The sequence below is a fragment of the Lagopus muta genome, chromosome 12, assembly GCF_023343835.1.
Source record: "Lagopus muta isolate bLagMut1 chromosome 12, bLagMut1 primary, whole genome shotgun sequence".
NCBI lineage: Eukaryota > Metazoa > Chordata > Aves > Galliformes > Phasianidae > Lagopus > Lagopus muta.
Genome location: NC_064444.1, coordinates 19060745 through 19074045, shown reverse-complemented (window position 1 = coordinate 19074045; position 13301 = coordinate 19060745). Strand labels below are relative to the sequence as shown.

At 48.2% G+C, this 13301-nt stretch overlaps 1 protein-coding gene across 2 annotated transcripts in view; it reads left to right on the top strand.

The window, feature by feature from the left end:
• Positions 1 to 13301, top strand: part of NECAB2 (N-terminal EF-hand calcium binding protein 2) — a 53376-nt gene that overhangs the window by 28598 nt on the left and 11477 nt on the right. Inside the window, exons 4-5 of one of the 2 annotated variants that reach the window (XM_048958550.1) lie at positions 10774 to 10799; positions 12858 to 12955. In XM_048958550.1, the coding sequence (XP_048814507.1) occupies positions 10774 to 10799; positions 12858 to 12955 (124 nt within the window). The remainder of the gene's footprint in view (positions 1 to 10773; positions 10800 to 12857; positions 12956 to 13301) is intronic. The other variant, XM_048958549.1, reaches the window with a different exon arrangement.

The window sequence follows — 13301 nt, the reverse complement described above, 5'->3', positions numbered from 1 at the left end:
TCTCATTGAATTTGCTTGGTGTACAAAGCAAAGTTTGCCATCAAAACTACATTACAGCTAGAGTGGAAAATGAAGAAAATTGTGTTCCTACTGATTGTTACTAATTGCTATCGCCACCTGAATTGCAAAATGTGGATTTGATTTCCTGGATCAGTTTTAGGAGCAGGGGACCTGTGTGGACGAAGTGCATATCTGTGCTGGTGTCTTTAGTTGGTTTGGTTGGGAAGGACATGGACAGGAGAATAGTTGGGCAGGTGGATGGGAGATGAGGTTGGCCTATAATGCAGGAGCAGCCATGGCTCAGAGCAAAATAGCTCTTTTGGGAACACAGCACCCAGCATGCCTGTTGTCAACAGGGTGCAGTTAGGAGAAGGCAGAACCAAAATGAGACACCCAAAAGCAGCCAAGGGATTAGTGGGACTTAATTCTTCCTGATGGCCTTGGAAAAGTCTCCAGGAGATCAGTGATGTGGCTGGATGGGCCTGAGTGAGGAGCATGGCTTTGTGCAGATGCAGCTAGGGGATGGCACCGTGTTCCATGATCCTATTCCAGGGTCAGTTCTTGGCTCAAAACACATCAGTATTGCTATTGCACTCTTGGTGCGTAGTGTTGGCAGAGGTAGAAAAATTCCCTATCTGCAGCAGAGCCCTCCTGCTGTCCTCATCCATGCTGGTTATTGCATCTGGCAGTAGGAACAGCAAAATCTGTCACGTATTTCAATTGCTTTTGGCAACTTATATTCAGAATCCTGCTGTTGCTGAAAAGAGATGATCAAGTGGTGTTTTCCTCTCCATGGTGAACACTCCCTTCCACCTTCCTTCTTCCCATTCAAAGCAGGAGGCAAAGCAAGAGCTGCCAGGGATTGATTTGTCACTTGTGGTCTTGGCTGCTCACCCAGGCTTTGGCAGTCCTTTATGGGGAACTGCCTGAAAACTAACAGGGTGGTAATGATGCATTACTGCTGATGTCAGTGCCACCAGAAATGCACAAATTATGTGTATAATGCACAAGCACATATGCACACACATTTAAATATATATATATTCATATAGGTCTATGATTTAGCCGCAGAACAAGGCTTTAGAAATCATTCTCACTTGGGAAATGCTGCTCTATTGGCAGTTGTTTACTCCCTGCGCTGTGGGGCAGCTGTAAGGCACAGCCTCCAGAACTACAGTGTGCCCATGTGCATTGCACACCCCAGGAAAGCAGCAGCCTCTTACCAACATGGGGCTGGGGACAGCTGTGCAAGCCAGGCAGGTGCCCAGGGACTGGGACTGAGTTCATGCAGCACAGAGCTCCTCTGATATCAGATCTTCTGAACATACCACCATACCCCTTGTTACCAGGAGAGTTACCAGGAGTTACCAGTTACCAGGAGAGTTACCTTGTAACTCTCCTGGCCCCCACTGCCCCACTGCAGCCCTGTGGTGGAACCCAAGGATCAGACTCTATTAGTACCTCACTGCTCCAGGCGAGGTCTCACAGCACAGAGCAGAGGGGCACATCCCCTCCCTGCCCTGCTGGCTGCACTGCTTTGGATGCAGCCCAGGGTACGGTTGGCTGTGTGGGTGTGAGGGCACACTGCTGCCTCATGTCCAGCTGCCACCCACCAGTACCCCCAGGTCTTTTTCAGCAGGGCTGTGCTCTATCCTTACATCATCCTTCAGCTTGTACAGATAGTGGGGGTTGCCGCAACCCAGGTGTAGACCTTGCACTTGGCTTTGTTGAACCTCATGAGGTTTTCCTGGGCCCACTCTCAAGCTTGTCTATGTCTGGATGATGTCCTGTCTGGATGGCAGGATGGCATCCTGTCTCTCAGGTTATCAACTGCACCACACAGCTTGGTGTTGTCCTTGAACATGCTAAGGGTGCACTTGACCTCACTGTCAATGTGACTGCTGAAGATATTAAAGGGCATCACTCCCCTGAGGGACACCTAATCCTGTCCTAATACTGAGTGTCTCATTGTATTTGTATGTACCCTGGGGCTTTTCCTTGCCATAAAACCATTCCTGGAAGTAGGAAGGAGGGAGATGTGGGGGCCTGGCTCAGAGGTGGGTTAGCAATGCTCCATGGGCTTCCATCAGCAGGGCTGCTTCCCCACAGTGATGCTCATCCCTCATGGCAGAAGAGGAGAGGTCAGGTGTGCCTGTTAACCAAACTAATTTAGCCCTAGCAGGGGATTTTAACAACTCCTTTTGTACCATATACATTTTTCATAGCTGCAGAGGAGAATCTTTGGGAAGAGATGCGTGCACTGGAGCAGGACTCCTCTGATGAGCTGCACACGTCCATTCACAGGGAGCCAGAACACAGCATTAGCATTCTGCTGCACTACCATTCATTACCTCCTAGCTAGGCTTACAGCTATTCTTTTAATTGCTTTATCTCTTCACCCTCTCTAAATGAGCTCTTCTCTCCAGTGGCAAACACTAGAAAAGCTGGGAGCGTGCACGCAGTATAATTAACAGAAGCAGTATCACTTCTCAGAAGCCTTCAGCAGCTTCCCCAGTCTTCCACTTTTTCTGGAAGACTGTGACAAATGCAAGAACAACAGTGCTTGGGCTTTGCCTACACTGAATCCTGCAGCATGTAGCCTTGGTGCAGGGCTGTGCCAAAGCCCGCTTGGATGTGCCCAGATCTATTGGGCACAGCAGCTCCACAGCTGCTTGCAGGCTACTTGAGGCAGAGCAAACACGATGGGACACATCTGTATTTTGCATGCTCTAAATTGTGCAGAAGCTGTAAGGATGGTGTTATTGCTAATGAGCACAAGTGAGATGCCATGTGTGGCTGTGACGTGGAGTTAATTGCTGTGGCTGTGTGCAGCCAGAAGCTCCCAGACCAGAATAATTGCTTGTGTGGATGAATTCTGCTTCCTTGATAGTTTGATTGCACGGATAACAAAAGAACCAAACAGTTTTAAGTTGGAGTCAGTACAAGCACATAGGACTGTGAAGCTTAGTGTTCTACAATAATCCAAGAAGACAGGGAGGGGTAAGATGCTGCTGGGAATCTGAGCTGCTGCTGGTCTCCAGGAGAAGGCTGTCCAAAAACTCCCATTTGGGGATGCATATGAGAAATAAGGCATCTGGTGAGAATGGAGATGAAGGCAAAGGATGTTCAAAACATGTTCTGAATATTTGTCACAGAACAGCTTGCAAAGAAGTTTGTTGTGTTCAAACTGAAGCTGTGCTTTTTGGTTCTACTGGGGGATAACCCAGGCAGAACTGGAGCTTGGCATCATCTCAAGGGCCATCCTCTCAAGAACATGAGGCTCCTTACAGACTGGAAGGAGCAGTCCTTGAGAGCAGCCCTGCAGAGAAAGACCTGGGGGGTCCTGGTGGATGAAAAATTCAACCTGAGCCAGCAGTGTGTTGCAGCTCAGAAAGCAAATAGGATCCTGGGCTCCATCAGCAGAGGGGTGGCCAGCAGGGACAGGGAGATGATTGTCCCCTCTGCTCTCCTCTTGTGAGGCCCCATCTGCAGCACTGTGTGCAGGTCTGGGGGCCCCAGTACAAGAAAGACAGGGAGCTGTTGGAGAGGGTCCAGAGGAGAGACACAAAGATGATCAGAAGTCTGCAGCACCTCCACTATGAAGACAGGCTGAAGGAGCTGGGCTTGTTCAGCCTGGAGAGAAGAAGGCTGCAGGGTGACCTCATTGCAGCCTGCAGTACCTAAAGGGAGCCTACAAACAGGAGGGGAGGCAACTCTGTGAAAAGAGAGATGACAGCAGGACAAGGGAAGATGGTTTGAAGTTGAGGGAGGGAAGATTTTGGCTGGATATCAGGGGGAAGTTCTTTAGTATGAGAGTGGTGAGGTGCTGGAACAGCTGCCCAGAGAGGCTGTGATGCCCCGTCCATCCCTGGAGGTGTTCAAGGCCAGGTTGGATGGGGCCCTAGGTATTAAGTGTGGAGATTGGTGGTCCTGCATGTGGCGGGGGGTTGGAGTTTCATGATCCTTGAGGTCCCTCCCAACCCAACCCATTCTGTGATTCTGTGATTCTGTGCCTGACAAGCACACAGTCTGGCCAGCACCTGGACAGCCCTGGTACCTCTCATTCCGCAGCAGCCAGGGTTTCTCAGGCTCCTGGCATTGTGTTTCTTGGTTCTGTTACCACTCACATTTTGCCTTCCCCAGATTTGCTTGAGGTCTGCATCCATCTGATGAGGGGGCACTGAGGCAGAGAGGGGCCAAGCTGTCCTCCCAGATCTGAACAGAAAGCCTTTCTGCTTTGGGGGCAAGGAATGTTCATTATAATTGAGTGTTTTTTCCTGTTTCTCCTTCCCTAGTCTTGTCTGTTTGCATTGCAAGCCTGATTCAGTGTAGTGCTGGTTTTGTCTGGAAGCTAAAGCCCACATTTGCAGAGATGGATGTACTCATTGAAACCAACTTAATTTCTGTATATTGAATGTTCTCAATTAGCTCGCTGGGAAAGAAACTACAGCTCACATAATCAGCTAAGATTTTGATTAACCTATTCAAGAGACAGTTCCAGTCCCTTCGGAAAGGGACAAAATGATTGCATGAAAATTATATGTCTGGATCTGATTTCTGGCTCTCAGCAGCCTGGGCACTTGGTGGGCTTTGTAGAAGATGTTTCTGAGCTCTAGGCCGTTCTCTGTGACTGCAACTTTCTTGCATAGTCCGCACTGTGCTGAACTTCTCCTTGGAGTGAAGGAATGCTTGGTGCCAACATTGGTGCTCAGCTCACTGGGAATGTCCTCAGGAGGGACATGAAGCTGTAAAAACAGCACAGGAGGTCATCTGAGAAGACATTTGAGTGTATGTTGCTATCTCTAATGCTGCCTCCAGGCATTCCCAAGCGGCCTCTGTATGGCAGAGCCCAGCTAACACAGCAGCAGCATGAGGACTGTGGGAAGTCTTTGCTGTGCTGACATCACAAGCAGTGTCACCAACCAGTTTCCCAGCTGGAACTGGAGCTTGACTTCATATTTTTCATATTTTGTGGGGCTGCTCTGCATCAGATGTTTCTTTTTCCAGATAACAGAAAAACACCATGGTCTTGCCTTAAAAACAGAAGTGACTAAGATATCTGGTTCTAACCAGCTGCTTGTGTTTGAGTCATGCAGGCATTCAGAGAGATTGCAGCTTTTTGGTTCAAACTCCAGTGCTGTGTATTATCCATGTGCTTTCTCTGAAGAAGTGAGGGCATCTGGCTGCTGCTGGGGGGAGCACCAGCTGCCCAGAAGCTGAACCAGGAGAGAACATCATCTTTTTTAGTGGCAGGAGAAGCACATGAGAAACAAAGGTATGGGTTAAAAAGCCAGGAGGGTGTTCTTTGCTCTCCAGCTGGCTCCCTGCAGGCTGTATGCAGTGGATCCCAACCTTCATCTCTGCTACTCAGAGTCCGTCCTCTATTCCTTGCAGCCATGGTTTTGAGAATGTAAGAAAACATTTGAAAAAGCAAGAAAAAATGCATTGTATTGCCAGCATAAGACTGCAGACAGCTGAGATGAGAAGGCCGAGTGCAGAGGATTGCACTGCTGGCATGTGGTGGGTGGCACTGCATTAGTTAATGAGAGCTGTTCATCTCATGAAATCACATCCGGTGAGTACAGACTGATGTATCAAGCAGAAACAGGCAGAGTGTTACACATTTCCCTTTGTATTTGGTACTGGTGAGGCCACATCTCGAGTGCTATGTTCAATTTTGGGCCCCTTACTACAGGAAACACATGGAGGTCGTGGATTGTGTCCAGGGAAGGGAGCAGAGCTGTGAGGGGTCTGAGCACAGCGCTGTGGGAGTGAATGGGGTGGGTCAGCGTGGAGAAGAGGAGCTCAGGGCAGAGCTCTGCAGCCCTGACAGGAGGCTGTGGGAGGGGATGTCAGCCTCTGCTCCCAGGTAACGGTGACAGGGTGAGAGTGATGGCCTCACGTTGAGGGTCAGGTTGGGTATTGGGAACAATTCCTTCTCTCCAAGAGCAGTGACACAGTGGCACAGTTGCCCAAAGATGGGGGGAGTCACCGTCCCTGGGGGTGTCCCAGAGCTGTAGGGATGTGGCACTGAGGGATGTGGGCAGTGGGCACGATGGGGGTGGGCTGGGGTTGGACTTGGGGACGTGAGAGGTCTTCTCCAACCTCAGCGATTCTGTGATTCTGTTTCTTCATCCCAAAAGAGATTGGTGACTGGTACCACTACCAGTTTGTGCAAAATCAGAGAACCCCTCTGCCCAAAAATAGGGAGAGTGTTTCGTTGGTTTTCATTTAATGCTTTGGTTTAAACACTGAGCTAAAAAAAATATAAGTTGAAGATAAAAACATGGATAAGCAACCTCTCACTTGATCAGATGGGTACGCACAGCCCTTCTCTGTCCTCCACAGCTGGAAGCTGAGCAGTCATATCAGGCAGGGGACACGCAGCCTGTATTCAGTGTGGGCACCCCTCCTGAAAGGTGTTCCCTGCAGTACACAGGAAAATAATCTGAGGTTTAATCAATGTCAAAGTGTCATCCCTCCTCCTGGGAGTTACCTGTAGGTTGCAATTAAACCTGCCTTCTCTTGGTTCAGCTGTGCGCAGTGATGTTTTCAAGATCAAATCATCTGTCAAAAAAAAAAAAAAAAAGAAAAAGGAGGATTTACATGCAATTTATTAGAGGTTTGGCACACACCAAGACTTCAGAAAGTTTAGTGTCTGTTTTCTTTAAGGTGACGGCTTTTCTTAGGATCAGGCTCAGTAAATCAGCATGTAGCATCAATCTGTTTTTCCAGGCCGTCACTTGCACTGTAAGCAGGCATTTTATTTTGTTCCTTCCTCATGCTCAGAGTTTTTATGACTGTCCTGAGAGTTTTAATTTTGCAAGAAGGAGGTTGGAGGTCCTGGCTGTCTGTGTCCAAGTAGAGGCAGAAGTTGTTGTTCACTGTGTGGAAAACGTGGTTGTCCCAAGATTTAAAGGGGCAGACAGAATGCATTGGGAATAAGTGGTGGCTTTGTCTTCTGCTTCCAAGGATGGGAGGAAGGTAGTTGGGGTCCTGACCACCCTATTTCTGACACAGATTGGCTGTTTTGGGTAAGGAATCGTGTTCTGTGGCTGGGAGGTGTGTGAGGCATGCACAGAGCAGGCTGGCACTAGGGCATTAGTATATCCCTTGGTGGATGTGTGTGGCTATGTAGCAGTCAGTGTGCTGAGGGAGCCAGGAACTGACCTGGCCCTAAAATGCAGCAGCAGGAAGAACTCTTTAAGCAAACAGTGTTCTTTATGTTTTGTCAGTTATTCCCTAAAAGGAAAAGGAAACTCAACACTTTGTGCTGTTGGATGAGCATGATTGAAACAGTACGGTGATTAATCCTCCCCACCCTGAAACATTGCCCAGGTTTGTTTTATCATCATCTGGAGAGGCAGTATTGCTGCCAGAACACAGTGTCTGCATTGCGCCCTGGCCTTGTGCTCAGCCCTCACTTCTGGCCATGGAAGGGACATGGGGGCAGGAGCTGTGTGGATGGAGCATGGAGCCTCCAAGGAGACATGAGCAATCCTTGTAAAAGAATTTTTGCTTTTCCAGACCCAGGGAGTTCCACTCTGCATTCATCTGTGATGATTTTGAACATTAGAGATTCTCTTCAGCAAGTTTTATAGACTCTCCAGTTCATTTTTATGAGGTTTATTACTTCTGCAAGCCAAATGCAGTTGCATTGCAGGTCATTGCCTAGGGAAGAGATTTCCCCTGACATCCATAATCACGGATGTGGGAGCTGCCCTGTGACACGGCTGGTGTCTGGGCTAGGTCCAGGCTTTGGCATCTGCTGCTCTGCAAATTATGCCTCCCAGCTTTGCAAAGTTGAAATAGTTCTGGTAACACACACGTCCTACTTACTGTTGAGGAATGTCTGGTGATCCAAGCTGAACTCAGCATCTCCCAGCAGAAAGGATGCAGCAAGCAGCTTTGCTCATAGAACCCAACCTGGGCTGCACAGTAGCTCGATGGCTGGGTGGCACTTTGAATCATGGAATCATAGAATCATTAAGGCTGGAAGAGACTTCTCAGATCCCTTAGTCCAACCCCAATCCATCCCACCGTGCCCGCTGCCCATGTCCCTCAGTGCTACATCCCCACGGCTCTGGGACACCTCCAGGGACAGCAATTCCCCCACCTCCCTGGGCAGCTGTGCCACTGCATCGCTGCTCTTCTGGAGCAGAAATTGTTCAAAATGTCCAACATGAACCTCCTCTGAACATGAGACCACCACCAATCACCCTGTTGCCGTTACCTGGGAGCAGAGGCTGACATCCCCTCCCACAGCCTCCTGTCAGGGCTGCAGAGCCACTTCTCCCCTGAGCTCCTCTTCTCCACGCTGACCTACCCTGTTCCCTCAGCCATAGGGCTGTGCTCCAGTCCCTTCACATTTCTGTTGCTTTTCTTTGGACACACTCCAGGGCCTCCACGTCTTTCCTGTAGTGTGGAGGTGAGCATCTCCAGAAAGCCAACAGTAACACCCACAGCAGTTTGCCCATGGTCAACCTCTGACCCATTACAAGGCATCTTGGGTGTATATTTTTCTTTTCTGAGGTGTGGAGACTGCCGAGTGCTGTTCCTGCTGGGACTGGAGGTGCACTGTCAAACTAGCAGTGCTTTTCAACTGCACATGTTGTTGTTTGCAGGTGGTTAACACTACAGGATAATTTTGTTCCGTGCTCGTTTGAAGCCCTGTAGAAACCCAAAGCTGTGAATTGGAGGAGGAAATGAAAGCAGCCCATTATTTCAGAAAATCTCAGTTTTCAGTGCTGCTGAACAACCAAGCCATGCAGCTGCTGACGCAAACCCTTTCATCTGCCCCAGAAAAGGGATTTTTGTCTGCAGCAGAAGCGACTCAGGTGTTGAGTGATGTTTGAGCAGCCCATCCGGCAGCTATTTGCATGAGAAATGCGTTGTGGAGACAAAACTTTGATGTATTTACAACTTCTGAACACCCATTATGTTTCTGGTTGTGCTGCCTGAGATCTCTGTTGGCTGAGGTGAAACCAAGGAAGGCAGGGTATCACAACTTGGTGACTTTCCTATTTTATTTTTTTTTTTGAATGGATATAAATCAACAGGGAAAACTATTTCCTTGTTGCCAATACATTTATCTGTTCGAATTATCACAGCATGTTTTTGACTGACAGTGAGCCATAAAGGGTGAGCAATAAACACCCCCTTTGATGACCAAACGAGTTCACCATGGCTTGGATTGCTCAGCAGAGAAGCTGGAGGCTGTGAGCTGAGCTCTCACATTTGGCTCCTAATTAGGTCCCAGGCACACAAACGTTCTCCCAGGTACAGCTTTGCTTTTACGGGCAGGCATCCCATCCCGGTAAGCTTGGTGGTGCAAGGCCATTCTGCCCCCGGGGCAGCCTCACCGACTGGAAAACAGAGAGAAATGCCTGAAACAAAAAAGACTTAGATTTTCCTGATTTTCTGTTTCAATTAAAGAAAAAGTTTTGTTTTGCAAAGTATCCAGATAGAGTTGGCCTCCAGTACAGGGACAAAGCCCATGTCTGACTTCCACCCAGACACAGAGCTGTTGGCAACAGCCCTTGGCTGCAGCCCTCCAACCAATTCCTTATCCACTGAATAGCCCAGCCTTCAAACCCATATCACTCCAATTTAGAGATAAGGATGTGGTGTGGAACCATGCCGCATGTCTTGCAGAAGTCCAGATAGCCCCGTTCATTACTGAGGCAGTGACCTGCAGGAGCACCCTGTAAACCATTCTGGAGCTGTGCATCTGTGCAGGGCTGATGCTGGTGACCTGGCGAGGATGCAGCAGCCCTGGTATGTGTGCTCCTGTGGGATGGGAACGTCCTGGGAAACTCCATGAGCCATCCTTGTGTATGATTTGATTTCTCCTTCATCTGAGCTTATTTTTTTTTTAAGTCTGAATATGACTTCAGTAATTTCTTTAATTAGGCTTCTTCTTAATGCAAGATTGCTTAAAATTATAAGCAGCTTCTCGACCAACTTAAAATTCAAGCACAATTAAGTTAAATAATATGATAGCAGGAGGCAAGGAAGTAAATGATCATTTTTGGAAGCAAGAGATAATTATTGCAATGCAAAACCCCAGGGATAGAATGATGGGTTTTTCTAAGTAATGAACTCCAGTTTTGGGATGCACTGTTTGTTTGTTAGAGAACTTAAGCCCATGGAAGGTGGGAAGAGCCCGGACACATTGCTCCAGGAGGATCTGGGGAGGCTGCTGCCATCAGGAGTGGGATTTAGAGCATCTCTTTCCATAACCCTCTTACATTAACAGATCAGAGCTGGGCTGAGTTAAGGAGCTGACTTCCAGAACATTAATGGATTGATAAAATATAATTCTATTATGAGATCGTTCCAGGCACCTCTCCAGCTTGAACTGTGTACATAATTGTGTGGGGATCAGAGGTGAGAAGAGCTTGCTGCTAATCCTTATTTCCCAGGGCTGTCTGCTGGGATGTCATTAGGTAAACCAAATGTTCAGATGTTAAGAAACTGCATAATTTCATTTGGAGGAGGAACTTGATGGGTGCCGGGTAGAGCCAGGAGAGGTGATCATTTAGAAAAGTAAAATTAGAAAACTTTAATTTGAAGCAAATGGGACCACAGGAGGAGTTCTGCTACTAATGGCTTTGGTTTCAGCAGGCAGTTCCTGGGGCCAGGATACGCTGATCCATTTCTGTGCTCACCCCAAGAGAATCCTGAGCGTATCTCTCGCCTCCTGTACATTCAATTATTTTTTCTCTCTCTTTTTTTCCTTCTCCCTTCCCTGGCTGTCCTCCCCTCTTCCAGCAATGTGGACACGAAGGAGCTGTGTGGTGAGTATAGCCCTACACACAACGCTTTGGAAGGGTGCATGAAAACTCCTAAAAGCCAACATCAGCTCCTGCTGTAGAGTCATTGAGATTGGAAAGATCATCTAGTCCAACCAGACCCATCACTGCCATACCACTAGACATCACTCAGTGTGCCATCTACCCTTTTCCTGACCATCTCCAGGAATGCTGACTCCACCATATCCCTGGACAGCCTGTGCCAGTTCCCTCTTAGACAGGAGCAAAACAAGAGTGTGGTGTATAATAGCAATAATGTGTTTATCCTTGGGCAAGACTCTGTGTCTCATAGCAGGCTGACCAAGAGCTTCTTGGTGCACATCCCTTGAATCACAAATTAAAGACCAAAAAGAACCCCATTGTCATGTTCATCCCACACCTTTGCAGGAAACGAAGCTGCCAGGAAAGGAGGGAGATGAACCATTAGCTCCTTTGGGAAGCAGGGGGAAGGTTCAAGGTCCAGCCTATATGCATTATCTGCTGCATACCTACCACTGCCCACCACTTCTGGTGTACTTGATGCTCTTCCAAGAATTATTTTAAATATAAGGCCTCAGTCTGGCCACAATGGAAGCTGTAATGTCTGTCAGGGTTGGTGGCAGGTTGGGCAACTTGTGGAGCTCCCTGACCCGAGAGTGCTTCCAGTGACAGGGCAGCTTGCATAGCTGAGCACACCTTGAACTCAAAGGTAAAATCACCCAATTGCATATGCACCTACAATTTAAATAAAATAACACTGATATTGCAACAGCAAACAGACCAGCAACACAAGTCGTGCTCTGTGCATGGAGATGTACATCATCCCATGGTGGGCAGTGTACACTGCAACAGCATCCCATCGTCTCCCACAGATGTGGGACCGGGAGCAGTGCTGTGCAGGGCAGAAGGAGCTGCCCCTGGGTGTTCCGTGAGTGAATGAAGCCAAGGCTATGGAAGTGCATAGCTGGAAGCTGCAAAAGGCAACACTACTCTCCTCCCACATCGTTTGTGCTCTCAAGAGCCATGCTGTGCCCACAGGAGCTCATCTGCCCTGAAAAGCACTTTTTATTTCAGGATTTATAAGAAGAGTTTTCCTTTGCCTTTAAAAATGTACGCTCTTTCTTTTTTATTTTTCCCCAAGTAAACTAATAATAAGAGGAACAACAAAAAAAAGCACGCTGCAGTGAGAACATGCTGCTTGGCTCAGAGCAGAGCAGCAAACAGCTGCTGTCAATTATGCTGTGACATTCCTGTCTCTGCCAAAATCTTCTTCCCCTTGGATGTGTTGAGGGCTGTAAACAGCTATAGGCACTGCTAATTAAGCCAAGAGAACCTAATTAGTGGGATCGCTTCCTGGAATGTATTTCGTGTTGCATTCAGTGGAGGTGTCACCGCAGTGTGAATCCTCAGTCTGAGCGCTGGGGAGCAGTGTTGGCGGTGCCAAGGAACAGCTTTCAGCTGCCACATGTGTCAGTTGTACCCAAAGGCTTCATTGGGTCCTGTGCCGCCCCACGCTGTTGTCACTGCAAACATTGGCCTTAGGGACTCTGTAGCTCACAAACGAAGCCACACTGCAGTTAGTGGTGGCAGAGTCCTTGGCTTGGTGGGGACACGCTGTGTAACTTTTTTTTAACCTCCAATCTAACCTCCGTGTAACTGTGATGTGGGCTGTGAATGGGATGGGAATGCAGGGGGAGGATGCTGGCCAGGTCCTCACCGGGACAAATCTGTTTGTCATTTGGATGCTTTGGCTGTCAGGGGAATTTCTCTTGAGATGTCTCTCTCTCTGTTGGAAACAAGAGGAAGTGTCCAAATGCAGAAGTGGGAAAAGAAGTAAAGTGCCATTTTTGATGGCAGCTGCTCTGTGTTACAGCTCTGTTTTACCATAACCCAACCCTTCTCATCCTCTCAGGGCAAGTTGTGTCTTAGGATCAGGGCCTAGGGAGTGAAAACACCCAGAATCACCCTCTGATTTTCCTTTCCTTCAATAAATAGACATTGCTGTGTCGTGTGGTCGTGGATTTAAGATACATCCACTCTTCCCATCATGTCCTTTTTCCCCAGACTATTTTGCCGATCACATGGGAGACTACGAAGACGTCCTGGCCTCACTGGAGACTCTGAACCTCTCCATCCTGAAGGCAATGGACTACACCAAACGCGTGAGTGCCCAGCTCTGCCCTGCTCCTCGGCAGGGCAGCGTTCACATACGGCCATGCACCAACAACCTGGGTTAGCAGCTCTGTGCGTTTGAAGGGTCGGAGGTTAAAAAAAGAGGACTGCACAAAATCAGAGATATTGTGATGCATTTTGGATGTGCTTTGTACACTCCAAAGACCGTGTCTTCACAAAAATTGCACTTTCCCATTTAGAGTGAAGAGCCTGATTTCCTTGCTCTATTGTAATCCATCCCTTTGGATGATTGTGAGGAAAGTCACATGGGAAGTGCAGATCCACATTTCACTCATTACTATCCTTCTATAATAAAAGGAAGGCAAACACTTTTGA